Below are 17,660 nucleotides of genomic sequence, written 5' to 3' on the forward strand. Positions count from 1 at the left end.
TTACCACAAAACTATAGACCAATCTCAGTAATGAATAACGATCTGAAAATATTTAGCCGTATTTTGGCAGACAGGTTGGCCCCTATTATCTCCTCTTTGGTCTCTCTGGACCAATCTGGTTTTATTCCTGACAGTATTCATTACCGATAACATTCGCCTCACACTAAAATGTTATTTAAGATGCCAAATTTACATTCTAAAGAGGTTCTGTTGATGAGTCTAGACATAAACAAGGCCTTTGACAGTGTTCTTTGGCACTATTTATTTTCCTTGCTACAGAAAATGGGCTTCAGTGACGAGTTTTTAGCTGGTATACACGCCCTATACGACTAAGACGAGAATAAGGCTTCCTGGCTGTAATTCTGAATTTTTTACATTGGACAGAGGTACCTGTCAGGGCTGTCTTCTTTCACCCCTTTTATTTGCGCTGGTGTTGGAACCTTTGGCAGTAGCAATCAGGTCACATCCGGATATTTCTGGCTACCCATTATTAGTTTCACATTTCAAAATAAGCACGTATGCCGATGATGTTATGCTTTTTCTTACTAACCCGTTAACTTCATTGCCTAATTTATGTGCCGTATTGAACGATTTTGCTATAGCCTCAGGTCTGTTAATTTTACCAAATCAGCGATTATGCCTGTTAATGTTCCTGATCCCCTAAGTGCATCTCTCCGTAGTTCTTTTCCATTTCGTTGGGTCATGGATCAGATATCCTATTTAGGTATTAATCTCAGTACCAGATACTTGGAAATGTTTGCAGCTAATTATCCACCATGTGTATCACGTCTCTCTACTCTATTGAAGATTTGGCATGGTTACCCCATTTCCTTCCTGGGTAGAGTCACGGCGGTTAAAATGAATATTTTGCCTAAACTACTTTATCTTTTTAGAGCACTTCCAATTCTGGTCTTGAAAACATTTTTTGGACCACTTTCAGCGGACTATTAACAATTTTATCTGGGGTAATAAGTGTCCACGTTTTGCTTCATCTGTTTTGTACCGCTCATAACGGAAGGGAGGCCTCGGTCTTCCCAATTTTTGGCTATATTACCTCTCGGCTCGTTTTGCGCAACTATCACAATGGGCAACTATTAACTCTCAGATCCCATGGATCAAGTTTGAATCTCAATCTATACGCCCATTCTATTTACCGGGTATCTTGTGGTCCAAAATTTCCCCTCGATCGCTTACTTTTCATAACTCCATAGTGGCCCATTCACTGACACTTTGGTCAAAATACAAATTTAAATTGAATCTGGTCTCTTATTCCCCCAGGTGTTTCACTTTTTGGTGATCCTACTTTTGTTGCAGCTTTTTCTTCCACTCAAACGTTTCTTTGGTGGTATGATCGATCTTTTATCAGATTATCTGATTTTCAAAGAGGAGGATCTTATATTACCTTTGATATGCTGCACATGCTTTTTAATGTTCCTCTTCGTGAGTACCATCATTACCGACAGATTAGACATTTTTTTTAATTCACACTTGGCCTTATACCATCTTCTCCAATTTCTTTTTTGAACGTATCAGCTGAGACTCTCCTAGGGGTAGGGGTCTTATTTCTGATCTTTATCACCAATCTTTGATCTGTCTTTTTCATACACCCCCTCTATATAGACAAAAATGGGAGGAGGATAGTGGTATCACTTTTTCAGATGAGGATTGGGATTCTATGGTAGATAACATATGTAAGTGTTCTCGATGTCTGTTCGTGAGACGGCCCTCAAGGTTTTAACCAGATGGTATTATACCCCATCAAGACTACATGTATTGTTCCCACAAACATCCCCTTTATTTTTCTGGGGCTGTGGCCTCACAGGTACTTTGGTTCATATATTTTGGGATTGCCCGACCATATCTATGATTTGGTGCAAGATATCTGAGGTGGCTACCTCACTGGTGGGTACCCCGGTATGATTGTCTTTACAGACCTGTCTATTGGAGGCTCATATCCCGGGGGTCTCCGATGCCATTATGAGATTGATACATACTATATGTATTGCCACTTTATGGTCTATTGCCTTACATTGGAGGTCCAATTCTGTACCCTTGGCCTCCGTTTTACACAGAATTGATGTTGTAATGCTCATGGAAAGTAGTCATTATACCCTACTGGATAAGATGCACTTATTTGATAAAAAAAAAAAAAAAAAAAAAATGGGAGTCATGGAGGGATTATAGACATTTATTGCATGATTAACAACATTCCCAATGAAAGTTGACTGGCATATACTGTTGACAGATGTATCATACAATCTACCTTATCTACGTATTTCATGTACTTGCAACCTACTCTTATCTAGTTCTTCTCTCTTACATTATTAATACTATTCTGTATTGTACTTTTCAAAAGTGCCTTGTTTTTGCTGCAAGTATCATTTGAAAATGTACTGTTTTACAGTCTACTTTTGTACAATAAAACCGTTAGTAAACAAAAAAAAACAAAAAACTGTTCTATTGAGGATAATACACTATCCAGTTTTATTTTTTTTATTCTTTTGGAGGTATACGGCATTCTTGGATACACGGTGATTATGGATCAAAATTTGGAATAATTATTTATTTTTAAATTATTGGAGTTTTTTTTAAATAATTTCACTGACATTAAAAAGGTTTTATTATTTACCATTTTGGACTTTCGAGGGTGGGACTTTTAAGTGTCAATATACAGGGTGTTTATTGTATCAGTTTGTTATAGATATATTTTTGGATACCGATTTTTGTACCACAGATTAAGAGAAAAAAAGTTTTGCCCAGTTCGTACACACAAATTCACTGGACAAATTTCTGCGCAATTTTCTTTTATAAATGGACCCCTAATGCTGGGCATAAACACTTTTTTTCTGTTCAGCCAATGGGCAGGACGAGAAACATAGCATAGATACCCCGATCCACACAAGGTAATGGAGGAATCCACCTCGCTAAGACATTGTACTGACAGTTGGACACCTCTGCTGTCAGAATACACTGATCAGAGCTGAAGCAACTGAACAAATGAAAGCTTTAAAACAATCCAGTCTGTCAGAACTAAATCTACTCATTGACCCATGTTAGACAAGGATAACCACACACAGATGAAAAGGCAAACTTACCTAAAAGAACGATCAATAATCGTGATCAGATCTCCATGTTTGAGGCGTGCAGACTGTTTAAGAGCATGTCCATTCAGCTGAGTTGGGTTTACAGAGCTTAAATTGGTGACAAACACCTAGACAGTAAAATCATTGTGAGTAAACAAGAAATAGGACAATATAGTTTATAATGGCATAGCTATTCAGCTCTAAATATAACCCAAGTTTGGCTCAGTTTCTGAAGCTGGTAATGCTGCCTTTCTTAAATCAGACACCCAAAATAGTATGTCTATGCATGCTATGTTTCCAGATAAGTAGTCTAACTCTAGCTTTAAAGTGAATTTTCAGCCCTCTCAGCATTAAAAACAGGGCTGTTAATTGTTGTTATTTAGAAAGATATACACGGCCTCGCTATTAAACAAAATTTGTACTAAGGTTTCTTGAAAGAAATCCAGTAAAAAAAATTCTTAAGCAGTGCTGTGCCCGCACTGCATGGGTTAACTTTTTGTTTAGGGTGAAAAGAGCAGAGATATACTTGCCTAATCCACCGATCCCCCAAGCACAAGACTGGTCCTTCCTGGCCTTGCAGTCTAGTGCGGTGGATGTCATCATGCCCATAGACTGGCTTTGGACACGGGGATCAAAGACTTTAAAGTATAACTGAATGCAATACTTTTTTAATTTTAGGTAGAGTGCAAAAAAGCCTGTCAGTTTTTTTTTATTACAGTTTGTGCCCCTGTTAAGGAGATTCACCCTCTCTTTGTCTTGTTTACAAGACATTTACATCATTGAAAGTGAAAATCCCAAATTTCAGGTTGTCCCCAGAAAAGTAAGAGGAGAAATCTTCCAATGGGGACACTAGTTCTGGTGATCTTGGAGGCCCCAAAGGAATTCTCTTAATTTGCATGGATTTCCTCTTGTTTGACTATGGAACAGGAAGTGAAATCTTAGCAACGAGAAACAGATGGCAGGAAAAAAACAAATCTGACAGGTTATAACCCTCCCTTGCTCTATCCAAAATGGAAATGTTTTGCATGTAGTTCTACTTTAAGCAATATAAGACCATGGACAAATGCCTGCATACACATGGCCTGGAGAGGGTCCAGTTCAAATATGGGTGTAACATGAAACACTGCCCCAACAGGTGAACTTTGTGTGCGCATCATCTAGACCCCCCCCCCCCCCCCTTAAAAAAATAAATACAAAATAAAAATTGCCCAAGCTTGCTTTTGATATGCAAACTTCATTAAAAGGAATGCATATACAACCTCAAACACAAAATATCAACATTAATTAGGGTCAAGCATTACCTCTCCATTTCCCTTGACTTCAACCTTACAGTGTTCTTTAGACACATGTGGCAGCTGAATGCGGATGTCACATTCTGACTTCCTGAATAAAAAAAAAAAAAAAAAAAAAAAAAAAAAAACAAACACAAATCTTTACTATCAGTGTGCATCTCCAACAAGTCATGGTGGTTTATGTGTGCATTGTTAACAGAGGGCTTCCTAAACATAAGCAAATATATATCCAAGCCTGGTATGGCCAGCAAATTTCAGTTCTATTAAGTGAGGCATTCATGACAATCACCAAGTAGATTTAAAGTTGTATTAAACCCAAAAATTATATTGCAGCTTACGAACTCTTAGGATGTGGTAGCTGCATTTTTTTAATCTTTTCCCTTTTATTGTCACCTGGACAATAAGCCAACTTTTTAACAGGCCAAGCTGTCTAGCAAATATAGCATTTAGAGGATTAAGACACTACTGATAGGGGTACTTACAATGATCAGCTTTACATGTAAAAAAAACCCTTGATCCAAAAAGGTATATACAGGTATAGGTTAGCTTTGGCTTTGATTTGTTAGTTCAAGTACAGCTAAATCTAGACCATCTAACTCTACCCTCTGCCTAGATGGACAATTCTACTGTCTAAAAGTTGTCTGTTTCTCCGCCATTCAGAGTGGAGACACCCTAGGACAGGAAGTCTGTTACTGGCTGAATCATAAAAAAAAAAAAAAAAAAAGTATAAAAAGACAAGCCATCATAGTTAATAGGTAAGCTGAAACATTTCGCTTCTGGGTTTAATGCAAACTATTATTAAGAAGTCATTCAGCCTTATTAGTTATGGCAGAGATGGGGTAGAAAATGGGTACTTTTCCTGTAAGTGAATACATTAGAACTAGAATGTAAAATTTAAATATATGAATTTCCATACCTTCCAAACAAGCATGTGGTTGCAGTCAGTGGAAAGTGTGTTCCATCAACACCACTTCTTTTAATCACAATGATTTTACCATGGCAAGGCATCTTTAAAATATTCTTACCTATAAAACAAAAATAGATTATTGGGTCAATGTAGGCATGTTAGTGCAGCCTTTAGTAAGTGGGGTTGATTTACTAAAACCGGAGTGCTCAAAATCTGGTGCAGCTCTGCATAGACACCAATCAGCTTCCAGGTTTTATTGCAAAAGCTTACTTGAACAAGCAAAAGTTAGAAGCCAATTGGCTACCATGTACAGCTGCACCATTCTAAGTGATCCAGCTTTAGTAAATCCCCTCGTGTCAATTCAGCTGATTAAGGACAAAAGTAGCTTTTCAGCATGTGAAACAAATTAAAAAGGCAGATGACAAGAATCAACACCATGCCAGAATAAAGATGTGCCACAAGGTGCTCCACTGACAAAAAGTCTCATCATATTTTATACCCAAGAATATTGCAACCACTCAAACCTGCAGCTTTTACCACAAATGCAATAGAAACCGAGCCATACGGGGTTCATAAAACTAAGCAGAGTAATGTGCCAAGTACAGTAACCAGCAGCAGATTTTCAGCTCATTGAAAGGAAAATGTTTTAAAGAAAGTACAAGATCTGTCATGGGTAACTGCATTACTGAGCAAGCTTTAGGACAGGTTACTGTTTAGGGGATGTGTACATTGTGTGCACAATTATTAGGTATTTTGTCCTAATCGTTGATTTTATGCATATGGTTCGACTCCAAGCTGCATAAACTTGAATGCTTATTGAAGCAGATCAGGTGATGTGTATTTGTGTAATGAGGGAGGGTGTGGTTTAAGGAGATCAACACCCTATATCAAGGTGTGCATAATTAGGCAGCTTCTTTTCCTCAGGCAAAATGGGCCAAGAAAAGAAAAAAAAAAAATTTACCCGACTCTGAAAAGTCAAAAATTGTAAAAAGTCTTTCAGAGGGATGCAGCACTCAAAATCGCTAATATATTGGGGGTGTGATTACAGAACCAAACATTTTGATGCAAATAGTCAACAGGGTCTCAAGAAACGTGAAGAGGATGGAAAAAAAAAAACCTCAAATTAACTGCCAAAGACTTAAGAAGAATCAATCGTGAAGCTACCAGGAACCCATTACCCTCCAGTACTGTCATATTCCAAAACTGTACCTACCTGGAGTGCCCAGAAGTACAAGGTGTTCTGTGCTCAGAGACATGGACAAGGTAAGGAAGACTGAAACCCGACCACCACTGAACAAGACACATAGGTTGAAACGTCAAGACTGGGCCAAGAAATATCTGAAGACAAATTTTTCAAAAGGTTCTAGACACCCCAAAGAATTTGCTAAGGCATGTCGAGTCCATGGAAGATTTTATTTGCCACAAACTTTTGGAAAAGGTTTTTAAAAAAAAAACACACAAAGTTGTCACTTAAATGATGTAACCACTCATGCTCCAGCGGTGAACCAGTTTTTTGCTGGTCCATGCTGGGCATATATGTAACAGCAGAGAACATGGGCATGTGATGAATCGGATCTGTGGACCAATATGACCACAATGCATTCTTTTCGTAATACCCATGTTGCGGGTTAGGCCCAAAAAAAGTTTTAAATTCAGAATAGGTTTCTATGCAAATTGTCTGGCAAGAGCTAAATTTGGGTGGGTGGCCATGTATTGTTGTGCGTATAAATTGCTTTGGCCTACAATGGATACAAATCTTCCATGAAAAACAGCTAACACACTAGTGCTGACAGCAAACAGGGCTGATCCTGCTAACACTACATTTTTGGGGACACTATACTAAGCAGGCACTGGTATTGATTCTCTAGAGTGTCTGCTTTCAGAAAATATATGTTAGGGAGTTTTATGTAACCTTCAGGCCTAAAATTTTTTAAACTTGTGCAAAAAAAAAAAAAAAAGCAAAAAAACGGCTCTGTCAGCAAGAGATAAAGGATAAGCCCTGACACACCCTTTCCTGAGGAGCAACCAATCGGTGCTCATTACACTGCAAGGTCTCCCCCCCCTTGCTAGACCCCAGATGCAGTGCTGGAGGCAGGCAGGAAGGAGAGGAGGTGATAAACAGCACAATATTAAAAATATTAAACGTTTAAGTCACCATACAGCCCCTTTTGTTTTTAAAAGCCCCCGACATTCCTGATATCACCTCTGATTTAAATACAGTTTTGGTTAAAATGTAATCATTTTTTTTATCTGGACAAGTAGATTGTCATGAGGGACAAGTAGACTGGGGCACCGATTTAGTCCCTGGACAAGTACTTTTTTTCAAAAACGTCCACACCCCTGCCTAATGGCAATGGCTGGGTGATAGGGTAATCAAAAGGTTAATAGGGGCAATCAAAGGGTTAAATGTGCTAATCTAACGTGTGTGAAAAATGTAGTGCTTTTACTTTGGTGCGGTGTTCTCTCTCCTCTTCCTGAAGAAAAGGGGCAGCAGGGGGCGCAGACGAGCTCACACCCCGAAATAGAAAGCGGCATAAGGTTACACCGCTTTTCCCAGAGCAGCTGCTCATCTGCACAATGCGGGCAACAAGTAGTAAAAAAAAAAAAAACTCCCAAAAAAGTTAAGGGTTTTTTCTAGCAGAATAGTACAATCACATGATCACCGGGATCTTCATTTTGCTGGTCACAGCAGTTGCATGTCCCTGTGTTAGTACATCCAGAGCAACACTCATAAGTCGCTTTGCCTGTAGCTGTCGCCTATTCGCAGTAGATTGTGGGAGGGCGGAAAGCGGTTAAAGATGAGCTAGTTGGACCTTTTCGGGTTGATGATGAACTGAAAATCAACTCCCAAACCTACTGCCAGCTTTCAGATGACACTTTCTTCAGGCAGTGGTTCAGGGAAGAAAAAAAAAAAAAAAAAAGTCTGCCTCTTTCAAGAAGACCATGAAATTTATGCTGGACAACGTTCCATTGCATGCATCGAAGTACTCCACTGCGTGGCTAGCCAGTAAAGGCCTTAATGATGAAAGAACAATGACATGGCCCCCTTCACCTGACCCCTATTGAGAACTTGTGGGCCCTTTTTAAAAGGGAGATTTATGCTGAAGGAAAACCATACACCTCTCTGAACAGTGGGAGGCTGTGGTTGCTGCTGCACAAAAAGCGTCAACAGATCAAGAAACGAACTCCATAAATGGAAGGCTTATGACTTATTGAGAAGGGTGGCTATATTGGTCACTTTTATTTTAAAATGTCAGAAATGTTTACTTGTAAATGTTTTATTATTCTCACTAACAGATGAAAAACAAGTGAGATGGGAAAAAGTTTGCTTTTCATTTAATATAATAATCCTGCACAGTAATAATTTCCCAATAATTGTGCACATAGATATTCTCCTAAGAAAGCCAAAACCACACCTTTTACTTAGAATATTCAGGTTTGAGGTTTATAAACTTTTTGGCTTAACCAAGAGCACTGTAATTGTTCCATAATGAAATTAATCCTCAAAATACAACTTTCCTAATTGTGCACACAGTGTATAAATAAGTGAAAGACTAAAAAACAAAAAAAAAAAAACAACACCTGCAGGAGACAACCAGTTTACCTGTGCTGCTGTTGTCAAAATATCAATTCAAACTGTCCTATGATATTGATGCTTGCTTTTTTACCATAGTCAAAATTTAGAGCCAAATTGCAAGCAGATAAAATGATCCCTTGAAGTCGGGCTGCGCTCACACTGCAAACGGTTATTCGCTCGCTTTGTCTCGGGAAGAAACAGCAAGGGACTGTTATTTTGTGTCCACCCTTCAAGAACAGGGTTATGGACCCTACTCTGGCCTTGATGTCAGGATCCTTGATTTATGGAGTGTAAGGGTACAGTATCTTTACTTTTATTGCCAATCCCCCCAATAGACAAAACCGCAATTAAACAGGCATAGCTCCACTGCAAAGGATCATTTTGATGTGCCTAGAATTTGACTTTAAAGAAATGTAGACTTTTCGTGATATTGCAGAGGCATATCTTCCATTTATATTTTCAGCAATAGAAGAAAAGTTTACATTAACTTATTTTGGCTTTATACACAAGAGTTACAACAACTTTCATAGGAAACTGATAATTAAAACTACAGACTAATCTAAAACCATATCAGACAGAATACAGTTGTGTTCTTAGTTATATGTGATGTCATGTGGGCAACAGCTGTCACCATGCCAAGGGCCACCATACACTCAGATGTAATACGAGGACCTACCAAAGCTAATCAAACAAAATCTGTATCCAATCCATGAGGCCCATGCTCTACAAAACTTGTCAGATCTAAAAAGGTGGATCTTAAGAAACTGTCCCTTTAGGGAAAAAAAAAAAAAAAAAAAAAAAAAAAAAAAGACTCCTCACCAGCCGAGACACCATGTCTCTCGCATCACCAGCAATTGAGAGATTCTGCAGTGTTAAGAGGAGTGATTCCATTGGAACAGACAATAAAGCCTGCTAGCAATTTTGTCATCAGCAGCCGTCATCTGACATCAGACAGGGAATACTTATTAAAAACACAAAAAAATTAACCTATGACAAACACGTATGTACTGCAGCACTGTTATCCAGTTCAGAGCTCCTCCGGGCAAGGTCAACCCTCACACTACTGAACCGCAGCATGCATGTCCATTCATTTCAATTGGCTGCACTATATAGGACAACACAGCAAAGCAGCGTGTGCATCATGGAGCTCTGTGCATTCCAACTTGCATTTCCACTGCAAGTACTTGAAATTTTCCACATTTTGCCATGTTACAACCAAAAACGTAAATTATTTCATTGGGATTTTATGTGATAGAACACAAAGTGGCACATAATTGTGAAGTGGAAGGAAACTTATAGTTTCAGAGATGCTGAATTTATATCGCCCAGGACATGTAGTTCCGGGTAGGTTTTTTTTATCTTTAGCCTTGCTGCGGGCATGCACTAGGGCTGACCTGTCAGGTGGAAGCATTCTGCTGCCCGATTGCTTCCACACAGTGCCAGCCTCCCCCCCCCCCCCCTTTTTTTTTTTTTTTTTTTTTAAAAAAGTGTCCACACCCCTGTAGTTCAACATTTTTTACAAATAAATATGTGAAAAGTGTGGCGAGCATTTGTATTCAGCCCCCCGGAGTCAATACTTTGCAGAGAAACCTGTCACAGCAATTACAGCTGCAAGTCTTTTTGGGGATGTCTAACAGCTTTGCACATCTAGAGAGATCTTTTTGCCCATTCTTCTTTGCACAATAGCTCAAGCTCTGTCAGCCTGGATGGAGAGCATCTGTGAACAGCAATTTTCAAGTCATACCACAGAATCTCTACTGGATTTAGGTCGACTTTGACTGGGCCATTCTAACACATGAATACGCTTTGATCTAAACCATTCCATTGCATCTCTGGCTGTATGTTTCGGGTCGTTGTCCTGCTGGAAGGTGAACCTCCACCCCAGTCTCAAGTCTTTTGCAGACACTAACAGGTTTTCTGTTAAGATTGCCCTGTATTGGGCTCCATCCATCTTCCCATCAACTCGGACCAGCTTCCCTGTCCCTGCTGAAGAAAAGCATTCCCACATGATGCTGCCACCACCATGTTTCACGGTGGGGATGGTGTGTTCAGGGTGATGTGCAGTTAGTTTTCCACCCGAGTTTTGCTTTTTAAGCCAAAAAATTTAATTCTGGTCTCATCTGACTAAAGCATCTTCTTCCATGTTTGCCGTGTCCCCCCACATGGCTTCTCGCAAACTGCAATCAGGACATCTTATGGTTTTCTTTCAGCAATGGCTTTCTTCTTGCCACTCTTCCATAAAGGCCAGATTTGTGCGGTACATGACTAATAGTTGTCCTGTGGACAGAGTCTCCCACCTGAGCTGTAGATCTCTGCAGCTCCTCCAGAGTTACCATGGACCTCTTGGCTGCTTCTCTGATGAATGCTCTCCTTGCCCGGCCTGTCAGTTTAGGTGGATTGCCATGTCTTGGTAGGTTTGCAGTTGTGACATACACTTTACATTTTCAGATGATGGATTGAACAGTGCTCTGTGAGATGTTCAGAACTTGGGATATTTTGTTTTTATAACCTAACCCTGCTTTAAACTTCTCCACAGCTTTATCCCTGACCTGTCTGGTGTGTTCCTTGGCCTTCATGATGCTGTTTGGTCACCAATGTTCTCTAACAAACCTAAGGGCTTCACAGAACAGCTGTATTTATACAGATTAAACACACAGGTGGACTCCATTTACTAATTAGGTGACTTCTGAAGGCAATTGGTTCCACTAGATTTCAGTTAGGGGTATCAGAGTAAAGGGGGCTGAATACAAATGCACATCACATATTTGTAACAAAAATGTTGAAAACCATTTATTTCCACTTCTCAATTATGTGCCACTAAGTTGGTCTATCACATAAAACCCCCAAAAAATACACACGTTTTTGGTTGTAACATTATATGGAAAATGCAAGCGGAACAAATACTTTTTCAAGGCACTGTACGTGTGTTTTCTGTATGTTTCATGAACATGTGCAAAATGGTGCACCATCACATGCTACACTAGTGTGAATGCAGTCTAAAAATGGAAACAGAGTATAAACTTATTCAGGGAAAAATACTTTATTATATTGTTTAAATATTCTAAAAGCTTTGTGAAATGTATCAACTAGACAAAATACTACCATCAGTGACAGAAGTACACTGCAGATTTGACACAGAGCCATAGACTTATCGGTCACATGCTTTCTATTACTGCCATGTGCTAAGGCCCTATCCAGCTCTGCAAGTGCCAACTGTTTGAGCTTTACCTGCAGACAAAAACAAAAGCCTGTCACAAAACAGGGAAAACACGTGAATGCAAACCCAAAGTTTCTATAGTAAGAGACAGCAAAATCTGCCACCAATTCAGTCGCAGTTTGAACCCTTCGCTTTTACAATATCTTAATCTCTAAATAGATAATTTAGCCCTTTTCTAAGAATCAGTGTTCACGCTGTCCATGGTGTTGAAGATGTATGAATCTACATCAACACAGGGCAGTTATTTGAAATGGCAAAAAATCTCAAACTCTCAGTTTCTCAAAAGCTGATGGAACTGATCAAGTCAAACAAAGTATAGGTTACAAAAATAAAACGGATGTCACAAAACCTGTCCAATATCAATGGCCAGTGCCAACATGGCCTCAAGACCATCATCACACGTATGGATATACCCATCTCACAAGATGCAACACATACCCGTCACATTAAACTCCAGATATGTTTTAGAAATCAAAACTTGGGCAGAACCAAACAGTTGGCATTAGACACAAGCATGGAACAAATCACCTTGCATACACGGAGAACCATGACCTGAGCAGGCACCTCCATGTATCTTGCCAGCTAACAGAACTTAGGTAGAATAGACACATGGAAGTTTAAAAAGCAATTGGTATGCACCTGCCAACCAGCCTATGTATTAGCAGCCCACCTTGACTCAAAAGAACAATTTTATCACCAGACTTCTACCAACTCTAAAGGACTGTGTTAAACATAAGTGATCAGTATTAAAATAAAGATTTACAAATAAAAACTTAAAGCTCTATATTCTAATATTAAATCAGTAATAAACTCACACAAAATTGCAGCTTAGCAATCCTTAGTGCTCGGTCATGCTGATGCGATTATGGAATTGAAATCCCACCCGAAATCGCATCAAACGAATGCAATAAGCTGCAGTGCAACTTCCTAAGTAGTTCTCGCATGACTTTTCTGTAGTTTCGTTGCTATTTCACATACATAGAATATAATCGAAATTGCACTGCAAATTTCAAGAAATAGTTGAAAATCTTCACAAGTAGCAATACAGTCTTAGAAATTGTGATTTTAAATCACAGTGATGTGACCAGTGACTTAGTGGCTGCAGTTTTAATTTTTTTCCTCCCACCTGGTGATCCGGCCAGCAAGTCTGTTATTTTTCAACTTCCTTTCACAGACCAAGCTGTCCCCAAAAGTGGAAATTAAAGGGGCTGAGAAATCATTTAACACCAACAAGCATGCTTACACTAGTAATCTTTTATTTATAGGAGAGAAAAATGTGTTTGCTGTAACCATTTGTAAAGTGTTAGATGGAGTTAAAATTTAATTGGTTGGTAAAGTCCATGTAAATCTGCTAGTCTAACATTCCCTTCCCCCAAACTGACAATGCTGGTGTCCAGGGGCGGACTGACCATTTGGAAACTCGGGCACTGCCCAAGGGCCAGTAGGGGGCCCCATGAGATGCCATTTTTGAGTTTGGGCAAAGACACAGGGGCCCCATAATCCCCTATTGCCCGGGGGCCCCATATATGTAAATTAATTGGTTTACGTGAAAGTTATAGAGTTTATAAATGGCGGTATATATACAGGGATTTTTTTTCTTCAATTTTAAATAGCAGTGGCGGCGGGCAGCGACTTATAGCAGGACTGCAGCAAGCATTCTGACACTGGGGGGAATTGACTTGGTGTCACTGAGATCCCCAGTGACACGAATACAGTGATCAGTGCTAATAAAAAGCTCTGACACTATACTGATGGCACTGGGCAGGAAGGGGTTAACATCTGGGGCGATCAAAGGGTTAACTGTGCTGGGTGTGTTTTACTATGGGGCTGTGTTTGTGTGCTTCACTGTAAGCACACCGCTTTGCATTGCCGTGCATAGCCATTCAAATCAGTGTACACGAGCTGACAGGGAGAACTGTTTGTTTATGAACAGTCCCTCCCAACCCGTCAGAGATCCTCAGCAACCACCGGGCGCCGGTGGGTAATCACTGGCTGGGACCCGGTGATTAACAACCTCGGCGCAAATGGCGGCACAGGTAGGGCGTGCGCATGCCCCCAGCCAGAAATGCAAGATCACACATATATATATATATATATATATATATATATATATATATATACCTATTGTACAGCGCTGAGCAAACCCTTTGGCGCTATATAAACTCGTAATAATAATAATAATATACACACATATACATATACACACATATATATATACATAAATACATATATATACACATATACACACACACACATATATATATATATATATATATATATATACACAAACATACACACGTGCTTTTGCACACCTGTGCCATATATCTGCTATAGTGCGGACAGGAAGCGGTTAAAGTGGTATTAAATCCAAAATGTAAAATATTGCAGCTTAGCAATCAGATGTGGTGGCTACATTTACTGTTTTTTTTAGGCTTTTTTACCTGGCGATCTGCCTTCTGTGTTAAGAGTGCCTCCATTCTGGATGAATGAGTGCCTCTGGACAGCAGCATTGCCCATCTGGGAGGTAGAGGAGTGTTCATATGTTCATACACTAACAAATTTAAGCCAAATTCCAGCAAATACTTTAAACAGTTAGATTTTTTTTCCTCTTGTAATGTTACACAAATAAAAGCTGATCACTGTAAGCACCACTAGCTGTGGTAAATGGTTCATCTCAACCCTGTAACTGCTGCATCTGCATGATAGCTTGTCCTGTTGAAGAACAAACTTACTGGCCAGATCACCAGGTAAAAACAAGCAAAAAAATAAAAACCGAACGCAGCCATCACATCTAAGAATTGGTAAGCTGCAATATAATATGCCTCAAAACGCTGAACTTAAAAACACTTCTAGAAGACCTACTGTGCATGGACACACAGGGGGTGATTTACTAAAACAGCAGAGTGCAAAACCTGGGGCAGCTCTGCAAAGAAACCAATCAGCTTTAAGGTTTTGTCAAAGCTCAACTGAACAAGCTGATTGGCTATCATGCACAACAGCACTAAATTCTCGGTTTTAGTAAATCACCCCCATAGAGTAACAAATGCTTCTACAGACAAGCCAGTGTCATGGAGCCTAAATGTTTGCTTTTTGGTACAATACCACTTGAAGCTGAACTGCCTTGTCTATATGTTGGGAAAGACTGCCCAGTGCAGGCCAATACATCTGCTGCAAAGAGAAAGATCCCAGCATGCAGCTGTGCAAGTCTTGTACAAACAGTAAAGAGATTCCCAGCTGACAGCAGGCCGATCACTGACTGCCATGTGCACGTTAGCAGGTCTGCAGACCGGGAGAGATGTACACAGATCCACGTGCAGCAGGCACTTTACACAGAAACAGCCCCATGCGTCGCCCACCGGATCACAGATTTAACAACATCTGCAAACTAGTCTGAGCAGGGGAAGGAAAAAAGAGGGGGAGGGAGCCTACCACTGAGCAGAGGACCTCACCAACCCCTTCCCAACCAGCTGCAGCCATCACTGACATGGAACACCTGGCAGCCACCCACAAAGCCCAGCCTGACTACCACATGCCAACACATGGAAGCTAAGCCTTGCAGGCAGTAATAAGGGCAGCCCTCAAACAGGACAGGTCTGCAGGCAATGGTGAGAAGACCCCCCCCCCCCCCCCAATAAAAAATAGCATGCACAGGCAGCTCCCAAATAAAGCAATTGCATAGTGTGGTGAGGGCAGCCCCCCAATAAAGCAACATGGACCGGGGGGGGGGGGGGACAATAAAGCAATAACATACACAGGCAGCAATGAGGGCAGCCCCCCAGTAATGCAATAACATGAACAGACACTGACGAAGGCAGCCCCCAGTAAAGCAATAATGCACGGGCTGTGCGGCGATGGCAACCCCCAATAAAGCAATAGGGCGCACAGGCAGTGTTGAGGACAGCCCCCCACTGCTGTAACCCCTGGCAACCAAGCCCCTGCAGCTAGGCAGACACCCTAAATAATGTAACCCTTGGCAACCAACCCACTAACAGCGTTTCACATCTAAACCTCCTCCATGTAAACCTGGCCGCCAGCCCGCCAAAGACACCGAGCTGACACTTCCAGAAATTGGCGGGCTGGCCGCCTGCGTCTCTATCCGATGTCCCCGGACAGACTGTAGGAGGCCCAACACTGACCTGAGGACGGAGGGGGAATTCCTTGAGACGGAGCGCTCACTCCATTCACCCGTAGACGCGCCGCTCACATACACACAGACCGGCCCCGCCGAGCTGGCCGCTGTCCGTTACTGGCACTTCGGCGCCTCCGCGTAGTCAGCAGTGCGCAGGCGCATAGCTCCGACCGCACGGCGCCGACAGGATCACTCCGCCGATTCACTTACCGGCTACGGTTTAAGCCGCAGAACAGATCGGCGACAGCGCCAAACTCCCCGTCGCACGTTATATCCCGCTGTTTCCGACGTCCCTCCACCGATCGGGGCTGGCAATACGATGTTGGAAGGGTTCCGAGCGAACTATTTCCTCCGGCGCAGGGATACCGCTAATGGGCGTGAAGTTTTAAAAGTGTTCGAAAAGCAGCGCGAAGATGTGTGATTGGAGGTGCGGCATCACGTGGACGCGATCTTTGCCAATGCGGTGCCACGTGGGCGGGGACGGGGAGGGAAAAAATAGCGCGCAGTTTCCCCAAACAAAGGCGACGAGGTGGAAGAGAAGTGTTCTCAGTATGGCGGCAACACAGAGCCAATGGGAGCACATAGACGGCTTCCCTCACACGGCCATGTCTGTTAGCATGCCTCTCACCTCAAATGTAACACCTTTAATAGAAATGGACACCGTGCTCAGCAAGTCCATAGAAGGACATAAGAATGTATCTAAACACATCCAACATGTCACGTAAAATATAAATACTACATGGTGCCCCCCCCCATCATTCAGACACTTCCTGGTAGACAGTGACAACTCTCTCCCCTTGGCCCCCTGGTAAAGACTGCACAGCTATGATCCTTTGTTGTCATCATAAGTAAATCACCTCAGAAATGACATTGAGGCAGTGCTGGAGGGAATGAATGTAGTCAGGAGGAGATCAGCGCCAGGATCAACAAGAGGAAAATAGAATCGGATAGAAATAAGAGAAACAGGCAATTGCTTATACAGAGCACCTTAGCAAGCAAAATGTCACCCACTTCAGCCTGGTGCACGCTGTTTGCTTGGTTTTTGTTGTTCAATCCAGCCATTGGCAAAAAACAAAAAAAACAGATTGCCATACTAACAAGCGATGGTGGGCAGCTGTCTCCCTGCTACACTTTTGTATTCTGACAGGTAGAGCAAAAATCCTCTCCAAAGCCCCCTCTCCCAGCGCAAATCCTCCCCCCAAACAGAAATTCACTCTTTCAGCGCAAATCCTCCCCCCAAACAGAAATTCACTCTCTCAGCGCAAATCCTCCCCCCAAACAGAAATTCATTCTCCCAGCGCAAATCCTCCCCCCAAACAGAAATTCACTCTCCCAGCGCAAATCCAAACAGCAATTCACTCTCCCAGCGCAAATCGTCCCCCCAAACAGAAATTCACTCTCTCAGCGCAAATCCTCCCCCCAAACAGAAATTCATTCTCCCAGCGCAAATCCTCC

General features: G+C 41.4%; 1 protein-coding gene across 1 annotated transcript in view; it reads right to left on the reverse strand.

Annotated features, from left to right (window-relative positions):
- The window catches only part of MKI67 (marker of proliferation Ki-67), a 48,847-nt gene extending 32,511 nt beyond the window's left edge, over positions 1-16,336 (reverse strand). Inside the window, exons 1-4 of the mRNA XM_089669534.1 lie at positions 16,213-16,336; positions 5,292-5,400; positions 4,385-4,466; positions 3,096-3,211 (exon numbers count right to left, since the gene is read on the reverse strand). Coding sequence (XP_089525660.1) covers positions 3,096-3,211; positions 4,385-4,466; positions 5,292-5,383 — 290 coding nt within the window. The 5' untranslated portion in view covers positions 5,384-5,400; positions 16,213-16,336. The remainder of the gene's footprint in view (positions 1-3,095; positions 3,212-4,384; positions 4,467-5,291; positions 5,401-16,212) is intronic.
- Between the last annotated feature and the right edge of the window lie 1,324 nt (positions 16,337-17,660).

This window comes from Staurois parvus, unplaced genomic scaffold, assembly GCF_062004578.1.
Source record: "Staurois parvus isolate SC_StPar_1 unplaced genomic scaffold, SC_StPar_1.0 ptg000009l, whole genome shotgun sequence".
In the NCBI taxonomy this organism is placed as follows: domain Eukaryota; kingdom Metazoa; phylum Chordata; class Amphibia; order Anura; family Ranidae; genus Staurois; species Staurois parvus.